Consider the following 18,623-nt stretch of genomic DNA (forward strand, 5'->3'; position numbering starts at 1 on the left):
TCTCCTTTCCAAGTGAGACACAAGGTCCCAAGGACTATCTCAAACATTATCATCTGACTTTAAAAGTACTACCTTCTTTTACTTCCTTTTCCTACCCTGTACATCATTCAAAATAATTCAGAGTCCTCTGCCTCTCATCATAAGTACCTGCTTCTCATCTTTGCACTGCAGGATACATCATAGGCTAAAAAACTTACTTTCGAAAAAGGCTTTTAAAGAATTCCGAAGTGCAAAAACTGCATTTAAAGAAAAAGTAGAAATGAGAGGAATGTACTTAGCAGGGACACTGACCTAGAAGGAACTTCAACTTGAACCCCAAGTTGAAGCACAAAACAATTCTTCTCTTTTGAGGGTACAATAAAAATCTTGTACAGAAAGTCTTAACTGTTTGATGCTCCAGAAAGCGAAAACTTCACAGGTTTCATGGTAGCAGCTTTAAACTTTCAAGGTCCTCAAAATGATACTGTTCTTAGAGAAAATCCAGGACAGGCTCAGCTTACACACATATAAGAATCAGAATGCAGGTGGAGTAGGTATTCTGTCATAGGTTGGAGAAAGAAAAGTAAATGGAGACATGCCCAGTTCCCATCTGCAAGGGTTTTCAGTTCTTCTACCCAAAGCTTCTCACTACCAGATCTTGTCGCCAAGTTTACTTCTCAGCCAACCTCAAAGTCGCCCCAAACCTGGGGGACCAGACTGCTCAGGGCAATGGCTTCAAGTAGCTCTTGCTACTAAGTTCCTAGTCCACAAGCTCAACGCTGACCCTATTGCTGTGAAGGACAGGTGGCAGCATCCCTTCAAAGGAGATCCTGTCACCTCGCTGGGCCTGCCAAACAGTTGGAACTTTCCCCAAAAGTTTAGTTTCCCATGAAGCGCACACACTTAACAGTGTGGGAAGAGGACAGGTCTGGAGAAATCTTTGTATTTCCATCCAGACAAGAGACAGCATCAGAGATAGCGAGGTTCTCGCTATTACTCACTCCTAGTATTGTTTTACTTGTAAACAGGAGCCTGAATGCCCAGCCTAGAATAATCCAGCTATAATGATGAGGAGCACCAGACAGGTAGGGGGAAGCAGGGATACACCACGTCCAGATGCTCTTACAGATGACAACCACCAAGTATCAGTTGTGCCCCAGCCCTGCTAAAGGAGGACTGGAATTTACTCCTGTAGTGCTTATGTTTATTGAAAGAATGCTTTTGCCCCCAGATAATTTACAGAAACAAACTCATTACTGCCAGAAAGTAGGTCAGCGTCATTTAAAGCCAGTTTGAAATGCATCTCCACAGAAACATCTTAATCTTTAAAAAGAGAACACATAAAATATTTATTGGATGGTGCAAAATGTTTGAGAGAGTAACAGGGAGAGCTCTTATGTATACTGCATGAAATGGCTTTCCGTGCCTCATTGAGCCACAGAGTATGAAAGGAGAGTGGCTTCTTGCACTCAGCAGATAAAACACCATACGAAAGTACTTATCAGTCTAGCAAATCACAGCACATGACTTGCTAACTCATTTTCCTAGTGTTGTGCGATCATGAAGCTTTCTGCTTTCTCTGGTGTCTCCTCTCGGTCTTAATGATCCTGCTGCAGATTTTTCCATATCAGATAGGCAGCTCATTCTTAAAACTTCAATATTCCTAATTATCAAACATTCAGCAGTTCAAAATGTAAATAAAATTTGCATCTCCGCAAGAGTAGCTCTGAAGAAAGAATATAGCATTTGCATTCAGACTGGCTAATTCCTGTAAGATAACATTTCATAAACAAAATGCTTCATTGAACATGGAGATTTTCAGCTTTTACAAAGGAAAGTGAACTTTAAACAAATACAAATCAGTTGAGTGATTAACTTTAAGTGTTTTGTTTTTTTTAAACTAATCTTTATGTATAACTAGTATCAGCAGAACAATCTTTACTGATTAAAGAACCAAATGATAGTGAAACTCAAGCCACTGAAAATTAAGGGGGGAGGTAGAAGGTGACCGCAAGAAATCATTTAAGGTCAGTAAGAGGGGAAAAGAAAAAAAAAGAAAAACAAGAAAACAAAAAACCCCAAACATACTCACAACTCAGCCAGCCTGGGTAAGATGAGCAGCATCAGCACCACGGGTTATGTAAGGTAAGTTTAAATTGTGGGCAACGTAACAGGTTAAGAAATGAAACTAAACACCCTTTCCCCTGCCCCCCCAAGCTTTGTCATAATCCCAAATGTTATCTTAATGAGCCTAATTTTCTTAATTGTACTTTGCAGCAACTTGATCTTTTATAGCACAATTTCAGCATTTTTTTCAGCTTTGTTCCAGCGCTGGAAGAAGCGGTGACTCCTCTGCCAAAAGTCAAGGGGCACATGATGCCTCTGAGTTTTGTCTTGATTAGGTCTATGTGGTTCCTGCTCCCATCCCTGCAGAGGAAAGCATGTCCTCCTGCCACCCCACCCTCCAATTCCAGCCCCTTTCCCCTCCCACTTCATCCTGCCCAGCAGTTCCACTCAAAGCAATTCCCATTCCTGCCCAGGAATCCACAAAACCTACTGACACCTGCAGGGAGCTGGTCATTCCTCCAGAGCAATTGGTGCAATGGGCGCACAGTTCTTGTGGTAGAAGGGACACCAGCAGCCCACCTGATTCTCCTGTTCGTCAAGCAAGGAGGAGGAGATTTTGTGGAAAGTTCAGTTCATAAGCTGGTCTTAACCCAAGGCTCAAGTAGGAGACTGGGGAGCGCGCTTTTGGCCCAGAAAACAAAGCTCAAGATCTTTACCATACGTCTAGGGCTCAAGACAGATTGATTTACCCATTGGAAGCTCTTCAGGATTAACTTTTCCCACCTGGGCATTCTTACTTCTCATCCTCTGAGAAAATTCACTCCAAAATACAACAAAAAAAAGTGGCAGTGATGGGGAAGAATCCTGGGGGAGGTAGCAGAAGTCATACTTTTCTTAGACAACTTAATTTTCTCCATGACTTTTTGCCCTGTTCAATGCGAAGCCTTCAGTACCCAACATTTCTCACAAGAGAGCTTTGCAGAGTGAAAGGAAAAATAAAAGAAAAAAATAAACCCAAACAAACAAAACTTTCATTCATCTACGCTGCAACAGTTTTATGACCCTGTTCCTAAAACATCCTATTAGTGATAGGTTTGGAGAAGATTAGAGAAGAAAACTTGTATCCACTGAAGCAAGGTTTAATAGGCTCTTGAGTTAAGCCAGAGCCTTCCCTTAAACAATGCACGTCATTAGCAATAATTACCTGTAGCTGTATAATCAAAATAGCTATCGTAACTGACATGAGAAGTCCAGATGTCATCTTTGGCAAGGTTTGGAAAATATTTCTACCGATTATTATAAAACTAACTCTAAGAGAGAAATAAGCAGTAATAATACCACAGTGAAAGCCAGGGGTAAAAAGCACCATGATACACTGCAGAATTTCAAACCAATGCTCGGAAATACAACTAAATTAAGAACCCAAAGCTGAGAAACGGCATAGGGACAATTTCTCGACAGCATTTCATGAGAACTAAGACTTTGTGGAAGTTAACACCGTTGGTAAATAATTATATACAAAGCCCACCTGCAGAACACCATTCAGTAAAAAAAAAAAAATAAAATACCACCACAAGATCATTTCTTCTGCTTTTTCAATTTTCTGAAAGTTTTTCAGCCTTTAAATGATCTCCAGTGCAATAGTTCATGATGGGCCTTGAGTTTCTATCACACTTCCTTCAAGGATTACTATCAATACATTTGAGCTATATTTCTAAATAATGCAACTGCAACATTTTCTTTATGTTTGAAAGGGCTAACTACCAGAGCAGACAAAACTTTCCCCTACTAGTAGTCTTATTTTCTACCAAACACTCATACAGTAGGCACAACTTCTGTTCTTACTGAGCCATCCCGTACCTCACTCTAAGACCTTATGTGACAAGAGCCAAGAAGGTTGCCTTCTTTCATTAGCCCTTCTTACAGGGCTCCCTGCTACACCATCAGCACAGAACTTGAGCAAAAGTAGTAGAACCAATAAGAAGAGGCAAGACAAAAAAGACAAAAAAAAAAAAAAGAGTTAGTAGATGAATTAAAGGAAAAGACGACAAATCAGCAGCAAGCTTCCAATACCCCTGTGTCAACAAAACAGCCCAATTAAGACGGACATCCCCCTTTCCCAAATACCTGGAGAGCTGCTCATTAAGTAAAGCAATATCAAGTTAGGTCTGTTTGTTGGTTTCTGAATATAGGTATATATTTAACCAATCCCACCACAATGAAAAAAAAAAAGCAGATGGCCATTGGCTCCGCCTCACTCATATTTGAGGCAGGAAAGCATTCAAATAACAACTATTCATTTACTTGAAGAACAGATCCCTTGAAAAACATCACATTGCAAGAAACGTGCCACAGGTGAACACCTACATGCGCTCTACTCTGCGAATATACTTAGTTTCACAACTCTCCATAGTACCAGATGCAAGTTTCAAAAATCTAAGAGACTGCTACATTTTGGAAGCAGAAGCCAGATTTTTTCTTTTTGATAATTTTAGAGGCTTATAAACTCATTTCAGTTCCTACGTAAGGGTCAGATTTTCAACACTGCTGCTTGTAAACTCCAGCATCCCTATTTACTGCAGCATTCCCTGCTCCTGGCCTCAGAAACGCAAATGGGCTGCTAGAAGTAGTTACGAAGCAAATATAAAACTCTTCCCCCACAAATATACAGTTCCTTAAATCTTAGGAGCTGTTCATTGGCTTTTAACTGCAGTCTTATTTGACTGTTAACCCAAAACTGATTAAACTGAAGTCACAAAAGTAATCTCTCGAAGGCATAGTTAACTAAGTACTTTCACGTGCCTTGCCATTGTTGGATTACTTGCTTCCCAGCAGTCATTTTCTCTACTATAAACTGAAACAGTCAAAGCAGGTGTATCAGAGCACAATTAAAATTCCTATTCCAAAGCACAAGCTCACAAAGCTCTGCCTACCAGGAAGTTACCCGAAACTCACTGAATACAAATGCGCAAGACAACTTTATGCTAGAAAGCCTGTAACCATGTATCTACAGATCCTCTTGACAAACAGAAACATGCAATTTTGTAGCGATGAATCGTACCTCTTGAATTACAAGACACATTAGGGATAATCCCCCAGATAATATTGAGATGGATCAATTGACTCTTGTTCCAGCAAAACTATTCGTTCTTACTAAAAAGTACTTTAAAAGTCAAAGAGGTTTTTTGAATATCCATAAAGACACACCACCAGAACCATGACCACTCCTTAGAGGTACACTACTTCATCAGCAGGTACAATACTTATCAGCATAGATTTAACAAATTAAACATCTGGTTAACATCTCAGAAAATACCCTACAACTTTCAGGGATATGTAATGGAACAATTAGAAACCTAGAATGGCAATATTTCCTTGTAACAACAAGAAAATCTTCCATCTTCATGCAAAGTCTCAGTTTTAAACAATGCGAGTACAGACAGGAGGACTGGATTATCGTTTCAACATAATAAAAAAGTCTGTTCATGCAACAAACACGTGGCGTTTTGCTGTTGTCACTAGATTTAAAGTGGTTTTGCCCTTACCTGGATGGCTTTGGGAGCTCATTGCTAGTAACGTCTAGTCCTTTGGAGAAGGGATTCAAGATGGATCAGTTTCCACACAAGTAACAGCAGCTCTAAAGAGCTCCAATGCTTCACCAATACATAGAAATTGGAAGTGGGGATTAAATCATGGCCACCTTATAAAATCCAGGGCACAGTGACATGCTGAGTTGTATAGGAAGTAATCCAATAGGGTGGCAGAATATCTTCTAATGGCTTTCAAAATGGGAACCTGTAATTAAAGAAAAAGATGGCTACATTAGAGAATTAGTATTTACAACCATTTAAATGACACATTATAGCATATTTATCCCCAGAAGATTAAACTAGGATACCGTTTAGGCATTAAGGTTGCAGAGAGAGTAATTTTCAGAGTTATAGATGTAATTTTAATTAATAACCATAAAAGCGCAGACTAATATTTAACATCATTAAGAAAAAAACAATAAAAAACCCCACTTTTCAACTACACATTCAAGTCTTAAAAACCCAAACTTGCATGCTAATTCTGATCCTCCAAAAGCGCCATATGAAGCCACTTCAGTCCAACAGCTTCCATATTTTAAAAGCCATATGTATGAGTGGTAACTGTACTTCACGCATCTGTTCCCCAAAGAAGTCTAAAGAAAAATTCCTCAGTGCCAAGAAGTGGTCTTGGAGCAGGAAGGGAAAAAACCCACACAATCAGTTCCACTCCCACTCTGCCCAAGCCTCCAACAGATTATTAAGAAGCAACTTCATACTGTCCCAGGGGGAAAAAAGAAAAAAACATCCACCGTTACGAATTATTTTTAAGCTGTACATTAGAGGGAGGAAGAAGAGAGAAAAAAACCCCACTGAGTTAGGAACCTAGTGTGCCCCTGCCCCCTCCAAAATAAAAATAATAGCAGTAGATACCCTAGCTTATAGAAACCCTCACCTCAGAGGCCCCCACAGATGGTGTCTCCAACGCAGCGAGGAATATTTACACCAAAAGAACCTGCTGCAAGGTGTCCTGAAGTTCAGTTTTGGGGGCTTGGGGGGTTTCTACCAAGTGGCATCCAGTATTTCTTAAATAGCCATGTTTTACAGGCAGGGTATCTCAGGGAGATTGCTCTGTTTTAACACACACACAGAGACCTGCCGCTGATACGTGCTACCAGCTGACACTGCTGAAACAGATTAAACCCTTTATGCCAAGTATTTCACAACCATAGGTTATTTCCCTTCTTTGCACCAAAAAAAAAAGAAAAGTCATCAGCATTCAGGCTCCCAACAGATAACCTCTCCCGGATGCTGAAGATGACGTGTTAACCCAGAGCTGGTACCCGGAGGAGATCCTCACTGCCCCAGCAAGGCATTTTTGCCCTCACTGCTTGGCTAGCAAGAACAGTTTATCCCCAGCACTCCCTACCCCACTGCAGACATGAAGTCAGCCTTGCTGGCAGAAGCCAACTAGTTAACCCATCCAAATTAATCCAGCTGACTCCACTCAAAGCCAGAGCAGGGAGCACTCACCCCAAACTGCTCCACCAGCAGATCTGAGGGTGTGGTGACCTCCAGCAAAGAGATGGCAATATTCCTTGGGCGGGGGATGATTATGATAGTTAACTACTACTGCCGCTTGCACAATGAGCATCTGTCCACAATTTATCTGTGCCATTACATTTCAAGTAGTCCCGTCTATTCTTGGAAGAGCTCTTATCATGCTCAGATATTCATGTTCCTTTCCAGTAAGGCAGCAAAAACAGGTCTAAGACTTAAATACCACCACTGTCACGTGGGACGGGCCCAGCTTTATAATGGTACTTCAATGGTTTGCAGAATAATGCCCGAGCAGACACTGCTGAACAAAGAGGCCTTCCTTGCTGCATTTCATTAAAAAACCTCTTTAACTGGCTGTTTCTCTCTACCCCAAGTGTCTTGGCATTACTAGTCTCCAAGTTCCTCTGCCCATCCTGCATTTTTAGAGACCTGGAACGCTCTTTCATGTTATGTGTCAAATTCAAGAGAAAATTACTTAAGTGTCTTTTCTAATCCCCGCAGATCTCTGCCATCCCAAAGACAGCAGAGACTTCCAGTTCCATTAATTTCAAGATCTTCCAGTTCCATTAATTTGCACATCCTGTTGAAGAGAGTCGGGTCAGCTTAGACCAGGCATTAGCGAAATATTAACATCATGTATTTCCAATAAAAACAGCAGGTAATGTTACAGCAGAAGCAATCTCAGCTGTAGACAGGAACAGTTTGGAATGCAGCTAACAGATTTCTGTGGACTCTTTTTCACAGTGCAAGAATGAAGTACGGAGCATGAACAGTGAGAAGATGTGTACGCATTTCCCAAAGAAACTGAACTGAAACAGTAGCAGCAAATCCATTTAACAGCACCACCAGCTTCCCTATTCCCACTTCTTCCCCCAAAGGTCTATCTAAATTCAGTCAGACATGAGAAAGACCCAAAATATTAAGTTTCTGCATGTTTTAGTAATACTAGTGCCTGGTCAGAGCAGAGACGACAAAATAACGATGATCAGATGGACAAGCTACAGATTTAGTTCACCTAAACTTTTTTTTTTTTTAAATGCTTCCTACATTTCTTCTAGAAAAGACTGAGGAAAGTGTAAGCAAAACAGATGTTTCCAGGATACAAACAGCATTAATTTCACAACTTATCTCACCACTAAACTCTTAATTTTCAGCTACCACTTGCGCTGATCTCAATGCAGTCCAATGAGGCATTTCCACAGTGGTCAAGGCTCTTATCTGCAACAATTCTTATGTAAATTTGCCATTTTGCCACCATGGCACAAAAACACTTCTCAAATTAGGAGAAGCAAAATGCTGTCTACCCCTATGCCTAGGACATTGGGAGGTGTGTAGGCTTTTCCAAGCAAATTCTCTCATTTAATAAATAAATAAATAAATAAATAAATAAACAAAAAAAAAAACCAAACAATGAGAGCTTGTTTTACTTCTACTCCACTGCTTTCCAGGACGAGGGCGATCACCTCTGGCCTGCACATCTCAGCCATAAGAAGAGTGAGTCCACCCCACACATAGTCCGGAGGCATGCTCCTCACAAGCATTTCATGCATGGGCAGGGACTGGGTCATGGCTAGGATGACCTGCCTAGGCAACCTGCCCACCGCTAACCCAGACGCACGCTGTAGATGATGGGGATGAGCACGTGTTTGTTTACAGCAGCACGATCCTCTCCTGAGTAACTTCATAACCAACTATTATGGCCAGACAGGTCGCTCAGCTTCCTTTTCTGGGGGGAGCAGGATCACGGGCACCGCAGGCTTTGCTGCACTCCTGCTGGGGTCAGACTCACTGGGCTCCAGTGTGCAGAAAAAGAGATGGATGACCGCTGCCATGCAAGACTTTCGCTGAGCCTGCCTGCCTTCTCCGAGCGAGCCCCAGGATTGCCTGCTTGGCTAGGTGAATTTTCTTGGCAGACAACAGCCAGTGGCATAGTGACCGTGCCAGCTTTGGCATTTCACATGGAGTCCTTCCCTAGGCACAGAGCAATGGGCGCCCGAGGAGCATACGCACACAAGACAGTGGATGGCACTGAATGTTTCAGACTACAGGACAGAAAGACTGAGCAGAATTCTAGACTAAAACAAGCAGGTGTGAAAAACGCACACTCTTACTTAATCAGGTGTAGCAAACAGAACTGGATGATCAAGCTTTCCACCTCACAGAATTGTTCAGAGTCTGATCGCTGCAGGATTTCTAGAAAAACTCTGGAAGAGGAGCACAAAGGAGCAAATTAATGCCTATTTATTTCAGGCTGCTTCTACGAGTATGCCTGAGAGCACATGCTCCCTAAAGCTATGCCGGCTGGAGCATCTGCAGCTGTATCCTCGTCACGTCCCTGGTTCAGAAGGTAGCCACAGCCTGAGTGTCCTATCACCTCCTTGTCACCAGCTGATAATGAGCCTCCACATCTGCAGTCACCATACACTAAGAGACAGACTGAGGGGCTGCAGCCTCAGGAAGGGCACCTTGTTTCTCAATTTTTTCGGTGCCTCAACCAACCATCATCCCCAGGTGTGGGATCCCCCCACACCTTCCCTAGATTAAAGGCACCATTGGTCATTTTAGCTCTTCTCTTATTCACCTCCTACCAACAAGTACATTACACAACACGCTCAGTCCTCAGCAGTACGGCAGGCAGATCTTTCAGCATTTATGTCAAGGAAGGGATGCGCCTGCTTAAAACATTTTCATGAGACTTAACTGCTTCTTCCAGAAGCTGCAAAGAAAAAGGTGGCAAATTCATCAACAGGCTGGGTTATCACACATGGTGACAAACCACCTATACACGGGAATAATGCGTATAGGGAGAAAGCATCTGGCTCTAAACACAGAACTGTTTAACAGCTCTCTAAAACAGAAGGTTCCTCACCTTCTTCCTCTCCAACTGCACGACCAGGCTTGTCCCTCCCCAAAACCACACACACAATACAGCTCCACAACTCAGTTCTACACTATTCCTTCCACACACTTTCCAAGACCACTTTTTCCCTACTGGGGATGTAGCCAACCATTAAGAGACAGAATTGCATGTGAACTACGAAATGTAAGGAATCCAACAGTTTTCCAAGTCTGTTTCCATACATTTTGCAGCTACTGAAAGCTTCCCCCCCAATAATAAGTAACAGGAATCTTACAGTTCCTACCACATGAATGTTTTGACAGTATGAACGTTCACCTTCCTCTTCTGAGCCCATTCCAGGTGTGCCTCTCTACTAGTCACAAGCAGAGCTATGCAGTAACCAGTAATTAAAATTATGATAGAGCTTTATTTACAAAGCTCCATTTTTCAGAGCTGAAATTGCTACAGTACTTCAGCCAAGATAAAAATCTTGGCCTAAGGGTGAAGTTTCAAGATTGTTTTAAGTCGTCAGTCTGGTTGCTTCAGGATAGCCAGCTATCGATGACCTCACTTCATCTGCAGGCCTTCTCAGACACATACCATCAACACCCCCAGATGGCAACACTACAGCCAGCTGACAAGATCACTTGAAAACCTCAGTTAAACAAACCTAACTGCCTGCTGACAATGCATCAAATGGTGTAAGTCATACATCTACAATACCCATTGCTGTGCTTTGAAGCTTATTTCTAGGTCCAGAGAAAGCTGCTCTGCCTTTCAGACCCCTGAACATTAACAGCTTTGTAGAAGACGCTGCCTTCTAGCAGGGCAAGGAAGCCAGCTCTGTGAAGACAACAGCAGAAGGGATGCTAGGAGAACGCCTTCCGCATCCTGGCACTTCTTTAGCAGTGCTCTAGCATCGGCCTCCAAAAGCCATGGAAACACCCACCTTACAAAAAGCATTATGACCAATCCTTCTGCCTGACCCTGCAGATTACACCAATAACAAGGTTTTATTTATTTTTTTTCCAAAATCTACCAAGGTGTTAGCTTCCTTGCTGCATTAACAGGCAAACAGTATTAAGTTTAATCATCTATGCTCCATGGAAGAAGATGACAACATCAGCATCATCTTGATGCTTGCTTGGATTCCTACTCCTAACATGCAGCCTGCGAACAAGCCAATGCTGCAGCACGTACGTGCTCTGCACAGACGCACAGACCTAATGAGAGGCAGTGCCTCTGTTGGAGCTTATTGATTAGATCTCTCCTTTGACAACAGATCCCGAACTTTACCTAGAGGAAAAAAAGCAAAACACAACACCTGCCTTTGCTTTTCAGGAGTTTTTTTTAAAATACCGCCAATATAGGATCTATATAGGAAAAGAAGACGGGACAAAGAAGAGGCATATAGCTATTTGAAAGCAATAATAATTTACTATGACCACAAAATGATTTACTGCATCTTTATTTAGAGCAGCAGCAGTGTGAAACAGTCTCCCGGGCTGATTCTTCTCTCTAGGGACTATGTCACCAGAGTCACCACTTTGCAAGATGACAAAAAACAGCGGCGGTAGTCCTGAGGACCCACACAACCCTCCGACAACATCACTTCAAATACTACTTCTCAAGCAAAACACAGCTTTACTGAATCTGTCCCAGGAGACCAAGTTTCACAAGAACTGCCCACTTCCAGAAGTGCTGGTTTTCCTACAGTTTCAACAATACTTAAAACAGAGGTCTCCCAGAAAACATACTTGCAAGCCTCAAACATCATCAGACATCCTCTCAAATAGCTTTAAGTTTCCGAAGACAATGTTTCTGTCTCTAAATACATACTGCAGGAATAACAGGCTGCACTATAAAATACACCATCAGCTTAACGTTCAGCTGTGGACAAAAGAGCAACTAGAATACCATCACAGTAATAGAAAATAAAAACAGAACAACAAATTTGCTGTCGTATTAGCTCAGTTCCTCCAAAATCATGAATACTTTGTGCGTATCTGGACGCTCCCCCTCCATTTCCAAGTACACAATGTGAGAGTTTCAAAAGAAGAGAAGAAGAAAAAAAAAATTATCAGAGGTGTGGTATAAATTCCTCATAGAGGTTAAGCAGATTATAAGTCTTCAGGCCAGAACAGAGACGACTTAAGGATATTACAGTGATGCAGAATCATGATGAATACAGTACAGTAAGTCACCAATCACTCTGTTTTCCATCTCCTTTCAGAGCAAGAAGGTTTTCCCATCCTTTTTCTGGGAGACAAGCTGGGTAGACAGAGAAGGGAGGGAACGTATCAGAAAAAAATACTTTGGATGGAAAGTTGAAGCAAAATGCATTACATGCTCCTTCTTAGATGCACTAAGAAACTCTGACTTGGGGTGCTGGAGAAAGCAAAAGTTTTCCTGAATTCCAAAAGCAAATGGACAAACTTCCTCGAAAAGAGGACAAACATCAAGTGCTTCTGCACAAGGCCAGGAAACCCATGAGACAAGTCACCAGCTCACAAGAGAGTGTTTCAGAGAACTGTCACCATGTGCACGTCCTGTTGTGAAATGCCTCCTGAAGTACACCTTCCTGGATGCTGCTGGAGAACATGGCAATCAAGTACCTTTAAAGACAAAAGCCCACCTACACGGTCACAAAATCAACTCAGCTCTGCTTTGTCCTATGCTGACGTGACAGTCCCACCTTGCAAAATACAAAGTTTACTCCTTGTAAGGTTCTGTATTGCACCCAAATCGCATAACAAGCTCTTAATTAGTTTCCACATAAGTGGTGAGCACACCTGTATTCATTAAGGCAAAGAAAACACTCAAATGAACTGGCAGGTGGAAGTATCTACACAGCACCCAGGGATCCACAAGGAAGAAGAATGGAGAGCAAAATCAGTTTGAGTACCTGAAGCCTTCATTACAGTTAGAACTGTGTAACTAATAATTAAACAGAAAACCCAACCTAATACAGCTGTTAGAAATAGCTTCTCACCAATAGTTTACTAGGTACATCGGTGTCACAGTCACACATCCAGACTGACCACTCCAGCTGTTATTATTAGGGCATCCCATCTTTGCTGAACTTCTTGTTTCCATACTCTTACCTTGCAGCAGCAAAACCAGAGGTACCTACCTTTATGATCAAAAGCTCAGCACAACAATTCAAATGTACTAAACATCTAAGAAATTACCCCGTACTTCAAGGAATTAAAACATAGTACATTTGTTTAGCAAATGCTGACATTTCAATGCCAGCCATTACGAGTGCTACTCTCACATGACAGCCTAGCGTAGAACAAATATTGTGTTTCCGCCTCTCCCTTAAACTTCCATTTTCAAATATACACTGTGCAGATTTATTGCTTATGTGCTCACATTAAACATTTTAACTTTGTGTGACAGGTTTTGTACGGTATAATGCTCAGAAAGAGACTCAATCTTTAACCACATTTGTCCTAAGTGTTAAATTATAGTATATGTACATTAAGACTCCAAGAATAACCGATACCTACTCTGTATTTACACAGTTCCTTCAGTGAAGGCTATAATACATTGCTAGACAGTCCCTGGTAGTTGCTTTTGGCGCAATCCTGCTATTATTTCAGGCAGTGGCTTGTTAAGCAAGCCTTTGCAATATAAGCAGTGCTATACCTGCACTAAAGGCACCGTCAGGCATTAAAAGAAAACAACATGAACAGCAGCCACAAATGGCAAGACACTATTAACTAATTGTGAGCTACTTTATTAACAGAGAACTAATCCACAGCTATTCAAGGGTAGCAAACCTATATTGAAATAATTAATCCAATTACGTGTAGCAGAAATTATCAATAAAAATAATCAAGAAAAATTGCTTTCTACAGTTTCATACCCGTTTGCTTCTTATTGTCAAGAAACACTCCACTACTAATGTCCACGGCACGCAGATTCCTTAAATCAGGCTGCCTTTTCCAGGCTCTTTTCAGTTGTGTTTCAAATTAAAGCAAGCTGCTCAAACCCATCTCTGGTGGCAGCCCTTGCACTTTGGTTGTGTGAATCCCAATGCCGAGACACTGCCCAAACTGGAAACACAGGGAACACTGATATTTCAGTAGAAGCGAAGACCTCTTCACCCATTTCAATGTTAAATTAACACATACCTGCCACTATTAGAGCTTGCCCCTCGCAGAAGTCTGCAAATTTCCCTCACTAAGCTTTAAACCAAGGGCTACTTAGAAAAATATGCTTTTTGCATGTCCTGCACAAAATCCCTCACGGTACCATCTACAGACACTTTTGCAAATCACCACCTTGATCAACAGTTACAGCTGCTTTGAAAGCTGAGGCTGCCTCCATGTCCTAAAAAGAAAAACCTTAGATCTTCTGATGGACACCGTGAAACCCCAAAAGTTTGTGTGTCCCTTCTTCATTGGTAGGAGTACACGAGAGTACTAAGATTATTTCTGCTTCCACAGATTCCACACCAACAGCAATACTACCGTCTAGCCAAAGAGGGGATCTGCTCCTATCTCCTCTATTTTTAGACCTCAACAAGTATTGGTGTCGAAGCAGCATTGCAGGTATCTCAAATACACATAAAAGTGAAAAAAACAAGGCTTTGGGAACCACCAAGCAGATGACGAGTGAACCTAAATCCTTTGATGCATAATCCAAGACTCTGAACAAAAGGTGATCTTTAGGAACCTGAGCAAATCTGGAAATACCACATCATGTTCACCCTGTGGGAGCTCCAATTTAAAGCGGTCAACAGCTTGGAAAATTTTTTTTAGAGTAAAGCAGGAACACAGCTCACAGAAGAGCTGCAGATTCAGAAATGCAACTGACTGTGTGTAAAACCTGGGAATATGTAGATTCGCAGGATTACAGAGCCCTCCTCAACTAGCAAGACTCTGGCAGAGGGTCTGAAAGAGCAGGATGCTTCTGAGCTCGATCCAGTTTCTCAGCAAGAGCAGCAAGAACAAGCAGTCTCACAGATGGATCCGCGTGGGAGGGAGAAAGGATAAAAGTCTGCCTCGGGAGCCTGTTCCAGCTGCTACTGAAGCCTTGCAGGAGTCGGTACAAGTTGGGCAGAGTTACCTATAAAAATCTACCGTCTCGGCTTTTTTGAAGCCCTCTTCTTCCCCATTCCATATTTTTCCTCCATCCTAGTATTTCTGCATTTGAAAGAGTTCAAATCACATAGCTGAAGGTAAATGAATACACTGTGCATTTATGGACGACGTCCATCTCATTTCTTCATTCCTTCCTTGTAGATCACCCTGGCTACAATAATTCAGAAGCACAAAAATCAGAATGCCTTTTAATACTTGACTGAAGTGATAAAAAAGTGGTATATTCATTTTAATCAAAATGGTATATTTGGTAATGGTAAATCGTATATTCTTTTTAACCAAAATCCCCCTAACAACAATCCTGGACAGCGTTCAGCACCAGGAAGGGTTTGTGTGACCAAGCAGACAGCAAGCTCATCTCACTGACTCAAGCATTCCCATGCAAACTCCAGAACAGCTGAAGCTTCCCATCAATGCAAGTGATCTAAACACAACATTTTGACAACATATTAAGATCCCCTTCTAATTCGTGCAAATTAAAGTTTCAGCAACCTGTAATGTATCCCAAACATTTTAAAACTACCACTGTATCACTATACCAAACTCCCCTTTGAGCAGTGCCGAGATCTCTCTACCCCATTGACACCCATCTTCAGTGTTCTGTACCAAAGATACTCGCCACATCCTCTCCCTCCAGGCTCCTAGCACAGCAGACACCAAGGGGGAAAAAAAACCTGAATCGCAATAGAAGACTCATGGATCCAGCCACCATTTTTCTGTAGACTTGCTCAATAATGCAGCTTTCAAACTGAATCTTATTCTTTTCACCTGCATGCTCACTCACACACTCACTCACACACACATCTTCCCTTCTCTTTCAAAACAGCTTGATATAGCCATAAAAAGGATACTGACACCTTTATGTAATTAGTTTTGGGAAACAACTGAAAACCTTCAGCTTGCCAACCACATTTTCACTCCAGCTCAGCTTTTTCAACTGCTAAAATGAACAACCCACGATTCTTTACCTGGGGTCATTTTTCAAATGCTCATACATAGGTAGGGAAAGGCAGAAAGAAAAAACATGTACCTTTTCTATTCATGTACTTCAGCTGTTACAGCCCACATCTGAACTTCTTGTTCCTTCTGACAAAGAATCAAAATTACTGGTCACTAGCTGTGCCTAACCCATCTGCTCTACCAGCATAAAATAGCTGAGTACATGTGTCATCAATCACTGTTAATTACTTCATTAACTTGAAAAAAAGAATATTGACTTTTTTTTAAAGAACAAACATTGTTTAAGGTTAGTCTAGCTCTTTTTTTTTTTTTAATTGAATGCTATCTGATTACCATGTGAAAATAATTTAGTTTGAATGCTAAAGCAACTCTTGTCACATAACTCGTGGAATTCTTTTGTCTAGTAAAACATTTCCCCAAGTTTCTTTTGGAACTGACTACATAGCAATGCTAGTTTTAACCAGCATTAAGTTTAACCAGCAACTTAATTACGGGTGTTCTCAAATACTCCGTGCTCCCTGCACAATGTTAACTGCACTGCCATTCGCACCTACTACCACTATGCTTTTTAAGTCCTGACCTTTGTCATGCTCTTGGAAAGAATCATGCCTCAAGGTCTCCACAAACAAGTTGCATCATTTTCAAGTGGACATTTAGCCCTCTGCTGTTCACTGCAAAACAGTGACACAAAGAGAGATATCACAACGGTTTGTGCATTTTAATCTGCAACACAGACACCAAAATTTTTGGCATGGGAAAAAGGAAAAAAAAAAAAAAAAAAACAAGTGTTATCATGCTAACAGCACAGACTAAAGTCAGTTAAGATTCATACACCACGACGCAAACTTCCCCCTGGACTCTCCCACTGATGCAGAGGCTGGACTGGCTCGGCCCCCAAAGACCTCAGCCCCGCTCCACCACCTCCCTTCCAGGCAGAAGGGTCCCCCCCGCACCCCTGCCTGCTCACCAAGCCTTGTCCACACGCTGTCTGGGAACAACAGCTTAGCTCCGTTCTTTATTACATTTCTTCATGCCCCAGTTAAGTGGCTTAAACAGTCATTGTCATCCTTCAAAAAGCTATTTTGTTTGAGAACAATCCAATGCCATTTTCTAAATCTAGAATGACATGCGCTCCCTACAACAAACACCTATAATGCAGCTGTATCACGCCACTGGCAGGAACCGACTGCCAGCTACCACCATTCACACACATCCCCTTTCGCTCCTCAACGCCATCTCCCAGGAGTCTGCCCTACAGAAAAAGGGCTGTTCTTGCCAAAATAACACTGCGGAAAGCGTGCAGACCTCACGTAAGCACCCTCCGCTCTGGCTGCTGCACAGCTCAGACAACAGCACACCCTCACCCACAAAAGCTAAACCACTTGGATCCAAAGTTTACGTTTTTATGTGTTTTATTGCTTCTTTCTTACACTGAATGCTAATACTATTACCAAAACACTGCATTCCTCACAGCCATGCAGTAATTGAGTGCCCAGTCCTAATGGACTTGTGGTGTCACTCTTCAGTTTCCTCTTTTAATGTGCCTCTGTTTTCCTACAGTCAATAAAAATGCGTTACAGTGTATAACTGTAGTGCATTAAATTTTTCCATATTTTCTTACTCAAAGGATCTTAACCAGGACATCACTTAAACCCAAATTTTACATATGAGCATAAAGGATGCTGCATTGAACAGAAAAAAAAGAATACAACTTTCCCTTTAAAGTGCAATATAACTTTTGTTTTGTTGTGAAAACCTTTTCTCCTCTCATCATCAGCACATGAAAAGCAATGCTGACATACACCTGGGAAAGCATGACAGAGCTGGGAGTCAAACACTGAAACTCAGATAACTGATGGTATACTAAAAGCTAAGTCAACAGTTATTTCTGCCATGTAAAAAACTTAAGAAAATTAACTCAATCACCATAAAAATGTAAATTCCTATGTTGCAAGTAGGGTTAAATTTTTAACGGCCAACATCACCCTTTAATAAAAACTAGAACCTTCAGTCAAGTACTTCAAGCTTGCAGCTGACAAGCAAGAAAAGCAAAGAAGCAAAAAATGACATTACTCATACTTCAGGGGGCTTGGTTTTTATTTATTTGTGCTACAACACCACCAAAGCAAAAAAGGACAAAACCTTTTAAATTGTTACTTGCAGGTTACCTTTAGAGAGAGGCAGAGGCCACCAAACTTTTGAGAGTTCACTTACCAGGTGTTGCTTCCAACACCAGGGCTGTTATTTAACTCAGGGTGCAGGAAGAGCTCCATTTACCTTATGATTTAGACCACATTTTATATAGCCCATTTTGTTTGTTTGCACAACAGGAACACAGCAAGACCAATTGGAATCGCTTCTTGAAATACAAAAACTGGATTCTGAAGCCACAAAAACTGGGACATATTTCAAGGACTGAGACCGTATCTGCCATGGGGATTTTTTTAGGTAGATTTTAAAACACTGTCAGCTAGCAGTTGAAAAGACAGACTTCAACTCAGTGTCCTCGAGGATGCCTTAAGAGCCCTAGCTTAGATATGCAAGGATTCAAACTCCGTTAAGTTTCTATGATCTAGATTA

General features: G+C 41.6%; 1 protein-coding gene across 2 annotated transcripts in view; it reads right to left on the minus strand.

Annotated features, from left to right (window-relative positions):
• Nucleotides 1-18,623, minus strand: part of HDAC4 (histone deacetylase 4) — a 261,962-nt gene that overhangs the window by 228,202 nt on the left and 15,137 nt on the right. For both annotated transcript variants that reach the window (XM_063342474.1, XM_063342475.1), the window contains exon 2: nucleotides 5,592-5,841. In XM_063342474.1, coding sequence (XP_063198544.1) covers nucleotides 5,592-5,613 — 22 coding nt within the window. In that variant the 5' untranslated portion in view covers nucleotides 5,614-5,841. The remainder of the gene's footprint in view (nucleotides 1-5,591; nucleotides 5,842-18,623) is intronic.

The sequence above is a fragment of the Chroicocephalus ridibundus genome, chromosome 7 (genome assembly GCF_963924245.1).
Source record: "Chroicocephalus ridibundus chromosome 7, bChrRid1.1, whole genome shotgun sequence".
In the NCBI taxonomy this organism is placed as follows: domain Eukaryota; kingdom Metazoa; phylum Chordata; class Aves; order Charadriiformes; family Laridae; genus Chroicocephalus; species Chroicocephalus ridibundus.